Source organism: Pimephales promelas, chromosome 18 (assembly GCF_988280905.1).
Source record: "Pimephales promelas chromosome 18, fPimPro1.hap1.1, whole genome shotgun sequence".
NCBI lineage: Eukaryota > Metazoa > Chordata > Actinopteri > Cypriniformes > Leuciscidae > Pimephales > Pimephales promelas.
In genome coordinates, this window is record NC_142786.1 from 22,795,059 (window position 1) to 22,809,573 (window position 14,515).

Below are 14,515 nucleotides of genomic sequence, written 5' to 3' on the forward strand. Positions count from 1 at the left end.
CACCACACTGTATTTGCTCTGGAGAGCTAGAACAGTGGCGTGGGGATCATCGTCGCTGTATTTGTGTCCACCGGACCCTTCGGAGGCGAACCGTTTGGCGAGTTTCACCATTTGCTCGCTCCAGGAGCTGCGCCTGGATGACAGCCGCTGTTAGCGGTACTTCCGCCTGTCCCGTGCCCAGTTTGATGACCTGTTGTCCCGCATTGGAGTGAGGATCACCCTCGCCCTCATCCACCTAATCTAGCTGTCATTTATTTTTGTTTTGATGATAAATAGAGCCAGCTTCCAAAAGTTATTAACCTGTCCTGTGATTTTTTTCTCTCTCATATCCAGACACGAACTTATGCACATATGTTGATTGTCTTTACATCATAATACTATTTCATTTAATCTAGATATGGAATGAATAACATTCAATACAAAATGAACATGTCTCATATATAGAAATAATGTTTTAAGTGATAAAATATTTGCTTTGTTGTGCATAATCCCACCATGCATTTAGTCATATACAAAATATTTTATTGAAGCATCCAGAGACTTCACCACGTGAGCAAGCAGCTAGGCTCCTGATTGGTTAACGCGGCGCGAAATCACGGCAAAGTTCAGATTTTTCAACTTGGGCGGCAGATGCGAATTCGCGTCAAACGCGTGAATGCACAAATGGCACTAACTAAATCATTCGCTCATTGAGCACGAATGGCGCGAATTGAGCGTGTGGCGCGTTAAGCACGTTACGCATCCAGTGTGAACGTACCATTACTCCTCGGCCAGGATCGCGTAGAGCCTTTGAAGCTGCATTGAAACTACAAATTTGGACCATCAAATGGTTGTACCCAATTGAAGTCCACTAAATGGAGAAAAGTCCTGGAATGTTTTCCTCAAAAACCTTAATTTCTTTTTGACTGAAGAAAGAAAGTCATGAACATCTTGGATGTTATGGGGAAGAGTAAATCCTTTTAATTCGGAAGTGAACTAATCCTTTAACAACCGTGCATCTATGCCATAATGGTTGCTCATCCAGTTCAATAGCTTAAGGTCCTCAGGGTGTTTGAGACCAACGCACCATTCTGTCAATGTCAAGTATGCAGACCGTGTAGGGGGTCAAGTATGCAGACCGCGTAGGGGACCAACTCTCAAGGGGGGCACTAAACAGAGAGGCCCCATTTAGGCTAGCGGTGGCCCTGGTGGGATTGAACATTACAGAAATGATGTTTTAATAGAGGATTCTCTAGAGTTCCTCATATATTCTGGGAACATATTGTCATTCCACAAATGTCCATCTGTGCTGTTGTTGCGCACTTGCACTAGTCTTTTCAGTTGTCTAACAAAAGCATGCTCATCTCTAGACGGTGAGCGATTCCTTCTTTATGCTGCCTTGAGCTATAGAAATGAATAATCCATGAAATAAATGGTTTGAAAAATGCATTTTTATGATACATCATCATCTCACGTGCAGCTACATCCCGACGTCTACAGTGAAGCTTGAAGATATACCATGAATAACCTCTCGGAAGTCAAGAGGTGTCTGTCAAGGTGTGTGTCAAATGTGCTTCCAGCAAACCTCCATTACACTGAAGAGGCGACGAGCACAAAAGCGTTTCTGCAAGTCTGTGAACTGCAAGATTGCCGGCACACTGAAGATAATACACTGGGGCAAAGAAAGAGTGTTGGAAGACAGGTTTGACAACAACTCTCTGGAGAAGACATGACTTCTAAGTTGGTTGTCACATTCCCACACAAAAATCCCTGAAGTTCATTTTCAATAATCCCGCTCTTGACTAATGACAAGCAGATGGGTGCAAAGAAGAATGGTGCAAGAGGAAACAAGAAGGAAAAATAAATATGAAGAAAATCAAACATTGATGGATTTATATGCAGTTACTTGAGAGCAACAAAGCCGTTCTGCCCGTAGCACAAAGCCATTACAGACATTTGATGAATCCTCACAAAACTAATGCAATATCTACAGTATGAGGAACATAAAAGAGAGAGGAAAACTCCTTCACATTAATACAATGATGAGAGCTGATCCAAACACAAGATCGATGATGCAGCTGAAAAACTTAGCGTTTCTTGCTTTAAATCAAATAACATCAGCACGCAAGCAAAAGATTTCACACTCCCCTGAATCCTGAATGATAAAGGGTTTGCTTTGCATCCCCAAAATAATCACTGCCAGCCACACCATAACCAAAAAGGCCAAAAAGCTCCTCTTGCTACAGTAGTAAAAACACCCTACGAGTTAAGTCGAGGAATAAAGAAGGGGAGAAGCTAAAGCTTTCATTCAGGTTTGCTGTTTTTGAACATATGGCTGTGGATTAAAAGCATCTGGCCAGTACATTTGCCTTTTGTGTTATCAGATATTTGCTTAAAAAGTAAACATATTGTTGGATGAAGTCCTAGAAAATCAAACAAATCTGCTTTCATGACAAGATAAAATGCTTTTGTTGCCATGTTTTAAGCATACTGTACATGTTCTGCCGCTTTGCGGTCACTAATATTAAATTAAGGACTTCTTTTTATTTCAAATAAATGCTGTTCTTTTAAGCTTTCTATTCATCGTAGAACTGAACATTAGAAACCAACATTGTTTTCAACATTGATAATAATAATACATGTTTCTGAAGGATCACGTGACTGAAAAGTGGAGTAATGGCTGTTGAAAACTAATACCAATTAATATTGATTAGGACTCATCCTCTCTGTTATTATATTGGTTGAGACATTCAATTATTTAGCGATTAGTGTAGCAGCTTTATGCTCATGTCTAAATTCCCTTGTGCTTGCTTGTACCGTAAATATCACTGACTTTGTGAGCAGATTTAATCAATTGAGATCTGCCTGAGGAACTTCAAGAAGAAGTTGTTGTTGTTAGGATGAAAGTGAAAATATTGGCAATGCTTTTAACCTTCAACATCCATTAAAACAAAACGGAAAGAGCGTGGCATAACCCAAACAATTTTAAGGTCAGTCCATCTTATAAAACCAAGAAATTGGGCAAAAAGGGCATTTGTAAGCCAGATACTACATGGAATACCAGGGGAAAAACTGGGAAAACTGTCTAGACATCAGCACTTGACATCTTATGCCTCTCTGGGAGACTAATAAGAAGAAAGTCACTTTTGAGACAAGCCAACATGAAATCATGCCAGGAATTTGCTGGAAACCATGTGACAAAACAAACAATTTTGGAAGGATATTTTGTGGTCTGATGAGACTAAACTTGAGCGCTTTGGCCTGTAAGTAAAGTGCTATGTTTGGCGTTAACCAAGTACAGCCGATACCAATAATACCAAGCAAGAGGGTGACAATGCCATACTCGGGGGGATAGTACAGTAAGAGGGACTGGAAAACTCGGTGGCAACATGGACACAGTCTAATATAGGCAAATCCTTGAGGAGAAGCTGAGAGGTAAATACTATTTTCTTTGTTTGGTTTAAGGCTTGAGTTGTTTGTAATGGCTGGTATTCCAATGAAAACAGTGCATGGTAGGAGATTTATCTGAGAGCAGGTGGTCTTACCCCTCCACTAATGTCCTGTTGGCCAGACGGATGCAGTGCTCCCATAAGACATTGGACACGGGCAGAGGAATCCGGACTATTTTCGACACATCACCCATTCTTTGGTTGAACTTCTCAAACTCCTGCAGAAAACAATTTATGACGAGGTCAAATGTCATGATGACACTCATTTTTTTTTTGTCTAGATCTATTCATTTAAAGAGATTAAAAAGTCATATAAATAAATATTGAATGATAATAATAATAAAAACACAGTAAAAATGCCATTCATACATGCAATGATTAATTTTGGAATTCAAATTCATTTTGATATTTTTTGGAGCGGCGTTTGGTTATAAAACTGTCCAGACACCAAAGTCCTAAAAATGTAAATATTTTCATGATTTAATAATTCACAATATTTGTGAAAAATACCCCCCCCCCCCCTCTTTAACTTTAGAAATATATTTTTCAACATAATGTTTAAGTACACTTAGAAAATACAAGACAATATAGTATATTATTGTTGTACTTGGTTTCGCCACAGCACACTGTATTGAAACATTTCTTGAAAACAGCTTTTCAAACCATTATGAATGCACATAGTAAGAACTTGGCATATGTGTTTTAAACTAGATTGTTATTTTGTGTGTACACTCTTAACCCAAGACCATTTAGAGCTTGCTGTTAACAATCCACCATAACCATCAGCATTATCATTGGGTGTTGTTGGAACCATCAGCATGAGAGGTCAAGAACAGGCTCCAAATAGTATTTTAGGATGCCGCACAAATCCAGAAATCCCAACAAAGGTGTAAATGTATTACAGAGTCAGATAAGCGTAACAGCAGTCTATAAACGCTCACTGGAGCCACACTGGCAGGCCATGTAGTCAAACCTACAGGATTCAAGTTATTCAAAGCAGCTCTCTCGAAGTCCCTGCAGCGCAGATGTCTGGATAAAGCCGTGCCACATTCAAAAACCTGTACCGTATAAGCCGGCTTCTCACGGAGGTGTTGATTCAGCTGTGCTTGAGGCCATTTCTCTTTTACTTGTGACAGGAAAACCCACCCATAACTTTCTTAACACAATGACATATGGCTCATTTGAGAGCCAAGGACCACATGTACTGTGATCTCGCACCTTGGATGTTGATACAAAGCCAAGAGAACTAAAACTGCTGTGCAAGTTGTCTGGGTTATTTTGCTCCATTTAATCTTCTGAATTCATTTTTAAAACGTCCAGTTTATTTTACAGCGTAGAAATATGGTTTTTAAAAAGAATGCAAAAGTGATGGTCTAAAGATTATGGTTTCTCAGAATCTAATTATAATTTATAGGCCCTGCAAGAGACAGCTTAAGAATTCATACTGAGAAACTAATCACAGCAAACGTAGATCAGAGTATTTGCTCTTTTAGTAACGCTGATCAGTTAAACCAATGCAAACCGAAAGGCGGCCCAGTTTTCCATTTCTAACAAACTAATTACGTTACTTAGGTACTTTTTAATGGAAAGTAATGCAGTGTTACTTTTGCATTCCTTTTTCTCACCTGATCTGCGCTTGTTATGTTTTCTTAAAAAGAAAAACAAAGAAAGGAAAGGCAAATTCAGAACGAAAGACGGGCAAATGTGATGTTTAAAGGGTAATTCCACCAGTAGAGACGTGGATATGTATTGAAAGTGGGTCATATATGTAGTAGAATAGAATCATAAATTTCTAATTTGGGTCCTTCTTGGCCGATAAAAGGCAGAAAATGACTTTTTAGTGCTTGTGGATTGTAGACAACAATCCCCATAGTCCATTGCAACGCTCAGTTCCGCAGGCCACTCCGACTACTCCGCCCATCAATGTAGACTTGAGCTCCACTCTATGCTACTGCCTGGAAATCATTTCGCACAATGAAATCAGATAATGTGCGCTAATATAATATGACCACGTAATAACGTCAATGTGGCGCCCGTGCCATCAGCCAATGGATTGGCGTTAGAGGGTGACACGGGAGTGGATTTTAAAACATAGACACGGGAGTGGATTTACACTTCCTCCTACAATGACGTAAAATGACGATTTGTATGTCATTGTAGGAGGAAGTGAAAAAGGTAAATAGCGCATTTCTCTCGTCTCAGGGGAAAACGAGAGAATGTTGCACGACCATTCAATAATATGACTGGATTTCTAACAATGGAAATCTTAATGCAAATGGATGGAGTGTCAAAGTTATTTTTGCTTATTCTTATGGTTGAATTGGATCAAATGTCAGCAGCAAAGAGATTAATAAAGTGAGAAATACATACTGTATATTTGTGTAATGTAACATTTAATTATTGTAGTTAACTATATATGTTCACAATTAATAAAGTGAGAAATACATATATTTGTGTAATTTAACATTTAATTATTGTAGTTAACTATATATGTTCACACAGCGCACACAACGCCAATGCACTTGTGCACTATTTCTCTCAACATGGGGACAGGAGAGCTGTCAATCAATAAAGAGATTTAGAAAAATTAAATCAGATATTTTGTTTTGAATGTAAAAAGTAATGTATTACTTTACTAGCGACTTGAAAAGAAGTCATCTGATTACGTAACTTGCATAAAACTAACTTCTCCGGTGTGCCTTTGGGCTGTTTGATACAAACCCAACACAAAGTTGAAACCCACTTACATCCTAAAAAACTGAAATGTCAATCCTGAGCTGTCATCAGCATTGCTTTGACAGCATCAGTTTTATAAATCAACCCACAGAAAAAGAGAAGCAAAGAATCTCATTTAACCTTCAGAGTTTGTGCGAGCTTTGGAACGAGTTCTGAAATTTGTTCTTAATTAACCTCTCGGCCTCTTTTCCAACATTATCTACAAGGATGAGAAGGGGAAAAGGAGTCAGTAAGCTGTCTGCCCAATACTTAATCTGGAAAACTGCATGGCTTTTGGTCACATGACTATAGACCATTTCACAAGATGTAAACAACACAATCCAGAAGCACTTCCTGTTTCAGTTTTTTAACACTACATAAAAGCTGGGATAAAATACAACCAACAGAACATTTAAAACTGAATCAAAAAGTTAAACAAACATCTTTAAGATTTTTTCTTTACATGTGAAATAAAGAAAACAGTTACAAACTGAAACAGGAAGTGTTTCTGGACTAGTGTTGTTTACATCTTGTGAAATGGTCTATAGTTAAAAAGGGCCAATCGTGTACAGAGTATTGTGTTTAAGAGATCACATTAGAAAAGTGATTATTATGTTAAAAACGGCTGCTTTAATTTTCTTTTCTTTTTTGTGTGTTTTTAAGCATTATTATCATTATTTCTTTATACACAGAAAAAGCATCCACTTCTAAAAACGATTCTGATACATGAACTGTCTAATTATAAATATTAATTAAATAAAATTTTAATTGTGTTAAGCTGTAGATTAAAAAATAGTTTTTTGTGTCCTTCAAATATTCTGAATATCAAACCTTTTCTGGTTTATAAAATTAATATGAAGCAGGAATATTCTACATTGTTCTGCAACATAGCATTCTTTATCATTCCAAAACTGAATAACTTTCTTTATTCTGAGGAACACATAAAAAAGATGATATTTTGATTTTGATTAGACAATTTAATGTGCTCTTTGACTTTCATTGTAAAGACAAAAACTGTAGAAACACATCTTTTGCATTCTACAGAAGTCATAAAGGTTGAGAACGGCGTGTAAATGATTGGTTGAACTATCCCTTTAAAGGATTAGTTCACTTTTGAAAAAACTTTTGCTGATAATTTACTCACCCCCATGTCATCCAAGATGTCCATGTCTTTCTTTCCTCAGTCGAAAAGAAATTAAGGTTTTTGATGAAAACATTCCAGGATTTTTCTCCATATAATGGACTTCAATGGGAACCGGATGGTTCAAGGTCCAAAAGACAGTTAATAACTGTTTCAGATGCAGCTTCAAATGTCTTTAAACGATATCAGACGATGAATAAGGGTCTTATCATGCGAAACGATCGGTTATTTCAAAGCTTATTCCAAAAATGTAACTTTTCTAAGGACAAATGCTAGCCTTGCTCTATTCTGTGAGGTGCGTTTGTAACGTCACGTAATACGTAATTACGTTCAAAAGGTCACGGGCGACGTAGCCAGAAGTACAGAATCAAAATCGTCTGACATCGTTGTTTTACCTTTTAATTCCTTTTTTGTAAACGGCGTTTGAGTTAGTTTGCACGTTCAACCTATGCGTTCAACTTGTAAACACTCTGACTCTGTACTTCTGGCTACGTCGCCCCTGACCTTTTGAACGTAATTACGTACTACGTGACGTTGCAAACGCGCCTCACAGAATGGAGAAAGGCTAGCATTTGTCCTTAGAAAAGTTACATTTTTGGAACAAGCTTTGAAATAACCGATCGTTTCGCATGATAAGACCCTTATTCATCGTCTGATATCGTTTAAAGACATTTGGAGCTGCATCTGAAACTGTTATTAACACTATCTTTTGGACCTGAACCATCCGGTTCCCATTGAAGTCCATTATATGGAGAAAAATCCTGGAATGTTTTCATCAAAAACCTAAATTTCTTTTCGACTGAGGAAAGAAAGACATGGACATCTTGGATGACATGGGGGTGAGTAAATTATCAGCAAAAGTTTTTTCAAAAGTGAACTAATCCTTTAAGTAGAAAAAGGAACGGCTTACTGTTACCCAATTGATAACAGTGCATTTCTGCTCTATAATGCCGGCAAGTAATTGCAGCATTTATTTGTATATCCAAAAGCAAATGCCCTTTATGTGCCCGGGCACCTGGACTTCATTTTCATGGTTATTTTAAATAAAGCAAGAGTCAATGTGAGTCACTGCAGTATTTTCACAGATACATGATTAATTCAGTAAGCTTGGCAAACCCAGACAAATTGGCTTCAAACAAACAGACTTGGCGCAGGGCGACGACGATGGCACCGAGAGAAACGGGCACAGCGCTTCACTCCGCTCAGCGGGCACACAAAGGTGAGCCTCCCTTCTTCATTTGCAGCCAAGCTCCATTACATTCCCCACTAAAACTTTGCAGCTCGGATCAGGAACTTATGTAAATCCACATGATTATGCATATTTCGGAATTCAGCGAGCTTCCTCAGCAAATAAGCCAAAGAGATAATTCAATTGTGAAACTCCATCTGTTCTCTTTTTTTTGCCTCTTTATATATGCGTCAGCCATTCAAATTGCTCCCTAACCCGATGCAAAATTCATATGGGCTAATGAGCAGAGGTTAAAGAAGAGTTGTGGACATGCAAAGGAATGAGACACCCTCAAACCAGTGAAGCTTCACTGAGACATGAGATAACTTTTCCACTCTTAAACTTGCCCCTCAATTTCTGAGTGTGACTCCCAAAGCCTGACCATTTTAATAATTTAGATCCTGACAAATAATTGATAGCCGTGATCTTTCAATCTAGAGGAATTCATGAGTCAGAGTCATTAGGCATGGAGAAAATCTGCATAAGAAAGCGAACTAGCAACCTTAGGGTAAACATATCAATCAAGCCTGCTCATTGTGGGGTTCAACTTGTTTGTTTGCTTCAGCAGAAGTCACAATAGGGTCAGTATATTAACACAGACGTAGCATTTCCATGCATTTGAAATGTGCTGCATGTGAAATGGCGGCAGTGACGGGAACAGTGACAGCTCAGATCCCAAAAGTCTCTCCACAGCAGCAGCACCCAGAGGAGCAGCACTTAACCTGAATTATCTCTCTTTAAACATGCAGCTGTGTGAGTGGGCATGAGTTCAACAACATGAGGTCCACTGCACATGACTACACACTTAATTTCACTTGATGAGAATTTATCTGCTGTGCCGGCGTTGCTATTCATTCAGAAATCAAACACTGATAATAACAAAGTTGGCAAAATAGTATGCATGTATGTATACTGAATATAAATATATCAATAGAGGGTATGCTCGTGACGTCACCGTCGGCCGGAGTGCCTGCAGTTACTCACAGTGAGTGGCAAAAAGACTGAGCGGATGTATTTGTTTTCAGCGTGAATGCCGCGGAAAAACAAACACAACATATATAAAGTGGGAGAGAGCGTTGCGATTGACTGTACAACTAGATTTGAAAAAAACAACTGAGGTAAAAAGAGGAGCAACTGGATCGCTGCAATTCACAGAAACACCTGGACTCCAGTCAGCGAAAGGTGGATTTGCAGTTATCAATTTGTGTCAATATGCTGAATTTAGGTGTAAAACCATACCCATATATTTTGTATTGTTATATATATATGAACAAATCATCAATTAAATATTTATCATTGCATATTCTGCATTATTGGATGTTTTTTTTTTAATAAACACCGACCAAAAAAAAAACAAAAAAAAAACTATAAAGCTTAAGGGCTGGACGATATGATGATATATATATAGGCTATATATAACACTGATATAAGTGATCACCCGGATTTAGACCTACCTATATTATATTTATATAAAGCGTTCACAGGCGCTTTATGTTTAGGTCTATATTCCTTTCATTTCCCCAGTGTCGAAATCAGGCAAACATAAATGTCGGGCAACACGATTTCTGGCTGCATGTCAATATCCATGGATCACTGGATCTTTAGAAGTTGTAAGGAACACTATACTGAGTCCAACATTTAGTTTAAATTAATAAAATTGTTTGTTTTAATCACATTTTCGCAGTTTCCCCTATTAAATCCAGTCGTTGTTCCAGCGGGAAAGTGACGTCAATGCATTCCCTATATTATCATTCAACTGTTTTGGGTCGATACTATTTGTTTTTGAGTCTCTTATGCTCAGTGCATTTATTTGAACTAAAACTAGTTCGAATATTACTATAGTGAAATATTACACTTTCAAATAACTTGTCTGTAATTTAAAATGTAAATTATTCCAGTGATGTCAAATCTGAATTTTCAGCATCATTACTCCAGTCTTCAGTGTCACATGATCCTTCAGAAATCATTCTAATATGCTGATTCAATGCACAAAATACTCCTTAAATTCTTACTGATCCCAAATATTCTGACCAGTAGTGTGTATGTATGCATGCGTGTCATTTTTTTTTTTACAGTTCATATTAATTAAAATATAGAAAATATTAAATTAACAACATAATGGAGTGAATAACTAGCCTACAACATGTTTTGGTCGGGAAGTTCGGTCTGGACTCGATCCAGTGAGGAGCTATCATGATGAGTAAAAAAAATGGTCGGGGCGATCAAATTGCCAGAGCGGGCTTTATACGATGATGGACAGATGATCTGCAGTTACGTAATCATCACGTCATAAAAGAGCGTTTGGTTTGAACTGGTTTACAACAAAGATGACTGCAGCTGGAGAATTGAGATGTATAGATTCCGCTATCGCGCTTGTTTTAGAAGAAATCGACAGCGCATTGGTTTTAAAAGACGAACAGAGAACTGTAATAAAGGCATTTGTCGATTGTCAAGATGTGTTTGCCGTCCTTCCTACAGGATTCTTCCTACAAAATTGATCAGCTAGCTCCGATGGTCGTTAAGAAGATGGGACGCAATGAAAACCCAGTTGTGATTGTGGTTTCTCCTTTGGTCGCACTCAAGTAAAAGAAGCAACCGAAATGAGCATCACGGCAATCAACTCATGTCAAAGCCATCGCTGCATCAAACAATGGTGACGCTTTGTTATACTACTACTCGCACACCATACCCATACTGGCAGTCACTGTACCCCTTACAGTATAAGCAGTGTATTTTTTAATAAATTATTAGATGCTACTCATCATTTTGTAAGGTAATCATCATTAAAACATCATTTTGGCTCCCAGTCTCTTTTCTTTGACGACTCAAATGAACACGCTTCTTCAGCCTGGTCTCTTTCATCATTAATAGTAACACAATAATGCAATCTGTTACTCTGTTAGAAATAACGTTTTGCAGTACATGAAAGTATATAATGTCAATACGCTTTATGCCGAGCATCACATGACCAAACCGGAAAACGGGTCACATCACATGGCCGTAAGAACTGACTACGATATCTATGGATTTTTAAGGTAATCAGCTAACCTATCTAGTTCACTTTGTTATTGCCGTTTTATTCCATTTAAATATCTAAACGTTACTGTGAATCAACGTTATCAATCTGCACATGTGAGGGACAATGGTTATGCTAATCTTTGCTCGCACTCAAGTTATCTTGAGTAAAACCGCAAAAAATGTCATGAAGCACATACAAAAGACCTTAACCCGGAAGTGATGCGATCCGTTTTAGATAATCCGGCATAGAGCCTATAGGAGATCAATAATAAATAACTCCAGACTGTCTCTCCCAGGAGCTGATATTCCTCACCTCATCAGCAAAGTCAACCCGTCACTTGATTGAGTGTTTGTACAGTGTTTGAGTCGTCGCCTGTCACTCTCAGTTAAACGCAGCAAGTCAACCTTAACTTTAGACCTCTGGAAAACCTTCTGACACACACATTCTGACACCACACATTTCGATCATCGGGTGTCCTGTCAGGTGAGTACAGCAGAAGAGAGGATAGGACATGTCAGCAATGCTCTGCCACTGTGGCATGACAGTTTCCTTAAAACTAAGCAAACCGTGTTGTAATTGAAGGAAGCCGAGAATATAAGTGGAGAAACGCTTGGCTGATCTTTACTGATGCATGTCTAAGTGTGAAACGAACAGAGGAGAGGGAGGCCACACGTTATTCTCGCACATAAAACCCGCCGCACGACCTCAAAAACACATTACCTTTAAAAGGACATCCACATAGATGTTGTGCTGTGACATTATCTCTTTAATGTCCCATTTCACTCCAGCCATCAGCAACAGCATCTGTTCGTAATCTATGGCTTTGGCCGCCACAATCCAGTAAATGGGTTTGCGGAGCTCGCTGGCTGTAGATACAGTCTATAGAGAAAAGAGCATAGAAAAGGTCAAAATAAAGAGCACCTATACATAACCATCAGACAAAGTGTGGAAAACAGTTTTAGTGATAAAGAAAACCCTTGAATCCCCAAATGTTCTATTGTACAGCTTTACTTTTTAATGATAGTGTTTAAAGCAATAAATGATAAAGACATTCATAAAAAAGGATATATGGTAATCAATTTCTGCCAATTCAACTCAAAAAGTTCAGTTACTGCTTTAAATTAAGTCATTTCAACTCATTTAAGAAAGAAATCTTGCCTTGTTGAAACTTAAGTTGAAATTAATTTATTTTGATGAGTTGAAGTAAATGTCATGTTTTATTAATCGTGTATTTTTTAGTGCATGTAAATGAAGAAACCTGAAATCATATGGTGATGTACAGTAAAGAGACAAAATGTACATTGAAATTAAATATGCATATATTTATAAGAATAAAGAATAAAAAAAAATGTGGAAAATGTATGGGAAAAAAAACCAGAAATAGTGTATCAGATGTTTTGAGGGTTACACTGTAAAAATGAATATGCTTTATCTAATCAATAGAATTGTGCCAACAGATAACAAGCAATATTATTAATTAAATATAACAAATTAGAATTGAGTAATCATTAATCAAATTATTCCTTAATAGTTAACCATTTAAAAGTTTACACCATAAAATTTAACAAACTTATCTCACTAACAGACAGGCGTCAAAGATTAATTAAGAACTCTTTCTTTTATATTGCCAACATTGAAGACACCTGATGTTAACAAGCAGAATCACTGAAGGAGAAAACCGTAATTTTAAAACAAACCTAAAACAAACCCTGATCACCATAATGGTGACTTCAATTTATGTTTTTTTTTTTTTTTGGTTGTAAGTTTTACTCATTTTAAATGGTTAACTTTTAAGGAATTAATTTTAATTTTCAGTTACAGATTTTAAAGACGCTGGATATAGGCCATAAACAGAGGGATGAAACAGACCTGTGAGTAGAACTGCTGGAGGAAGGGCTTCTTGGCTGAAGGCATCATGGTGTCGAGATGAGGCTGGAGGAACTCAAACTGCTCCGCCAGAAAGACTCTGCAGGGAAGAAAAGGCCCAAATCAGAGAGCGCTTTCTGCAGGTTTCCAGCAAAACAATCACTAGATGACATCACCCGCAGGGAAAAAACGGTGTGATGTGACTAGGAAGTTCAATACTAACATTTTTCAAGCTTACATTTCCTTGCTTTCATTTTTTTTTTTGTTCACACAAGTCCTACAGACAGACTGAGAGCTAAATACAGTGGGTACGTAAAGTATTCAGACCCCCTTAAATTTTTTCACTCTTTGTTATTTTGCAGCCATTTGCTAAAATCATCATCAAAGTTAGTTTTTCCCCTCATTATTGTACACACAGCATCCCATATTGACAGAAAAAAAGAATTGTTGACATTTTTGCACATTTATTAAAAAAAGAAAAACTGAATTATCACATGGTCCTAAGTATTCAGACCCTTTGCTGTGACACTCATATATTAAACTCAGGTGCTGTCTATTTCTTCAGATCATCCTTGAGATGGTTCTACACCTTCATTTGAGTCCAGTTGTGTTTGATTATACTGATTGGACTTGATTAGGAAAGCCACACACCTGTCTATATAAGACCTTACGGCTCATAGTGCATGTCAAAGCAAATGAGAATCATGAGGTCAAAGGAACTGCCTGAAGAGCTCAGAGACAGAATTGTGGCAAGGAACAAATTCTGCTGGACTTAAGGTTCCTAAGAGCACAGTGGCCTCCATAATCCTTAAATGGAAGATGTTTAGGACAACCAGAACCCTTCCTAGAGCTGGCCGTCCGGCCAAACTGAGCTATGAGAAGAGATCACTGTGGCTGAGCTCCAGAGATGCAGTCGGGAGATGGGAGAAAGTTGTAGTAAGTCAACCATCACTGCAGCAATCCACCAGTCGGTGCTTTATGGCAGAGTGGCCCGACGGAAGCCTCTCCTCAGTCAAAGTTTGCTTAAAAACACCTGAAGGACTCCAAGATGGTGATAAATAAGATCCTCTGGTCTGATGAGACCAAGATAGAACTTTTTGGCCTTAATTCTAAGCGGT

At 38.0% G+C, this 14,515-nt stretch overlaps 1 protein-coding gene across 2 annotated transcripts in view; it reads right to left on the minus strand.

The window, feature by feature from the left end:
• The window catches only part of vps50 (VPS50 EARP/GARPII complex subunit), a 151,363-nt gene that overhangs the window by 6,563 nt on the left and 130,285 nt on the right, over positions 1 to 14,515 (minus strand). For both annotated transcript variants that reach the window (XM_089123160.1, XM_039680886.2), the window contains 3 exons: positions 13,401 to 13,497; positions 12,252 to 12,410; positions 3,525 to 3,646 (listed from right to left, as the gene is read on the minus strand). In XM_089123160.1, coding sequence (XP_088979286.1) covers positions 3,525 to 3,646; positions 12,252 to 12,410; positions 13,401 to 13,497 — 378 coding nt within the window. The remainder of the gene's footprint in view (positions 1 to 3,524; positions 3,647 to 12,251; positions 12,411 to 13,400; positions 13,498 to 14,515) is intronic.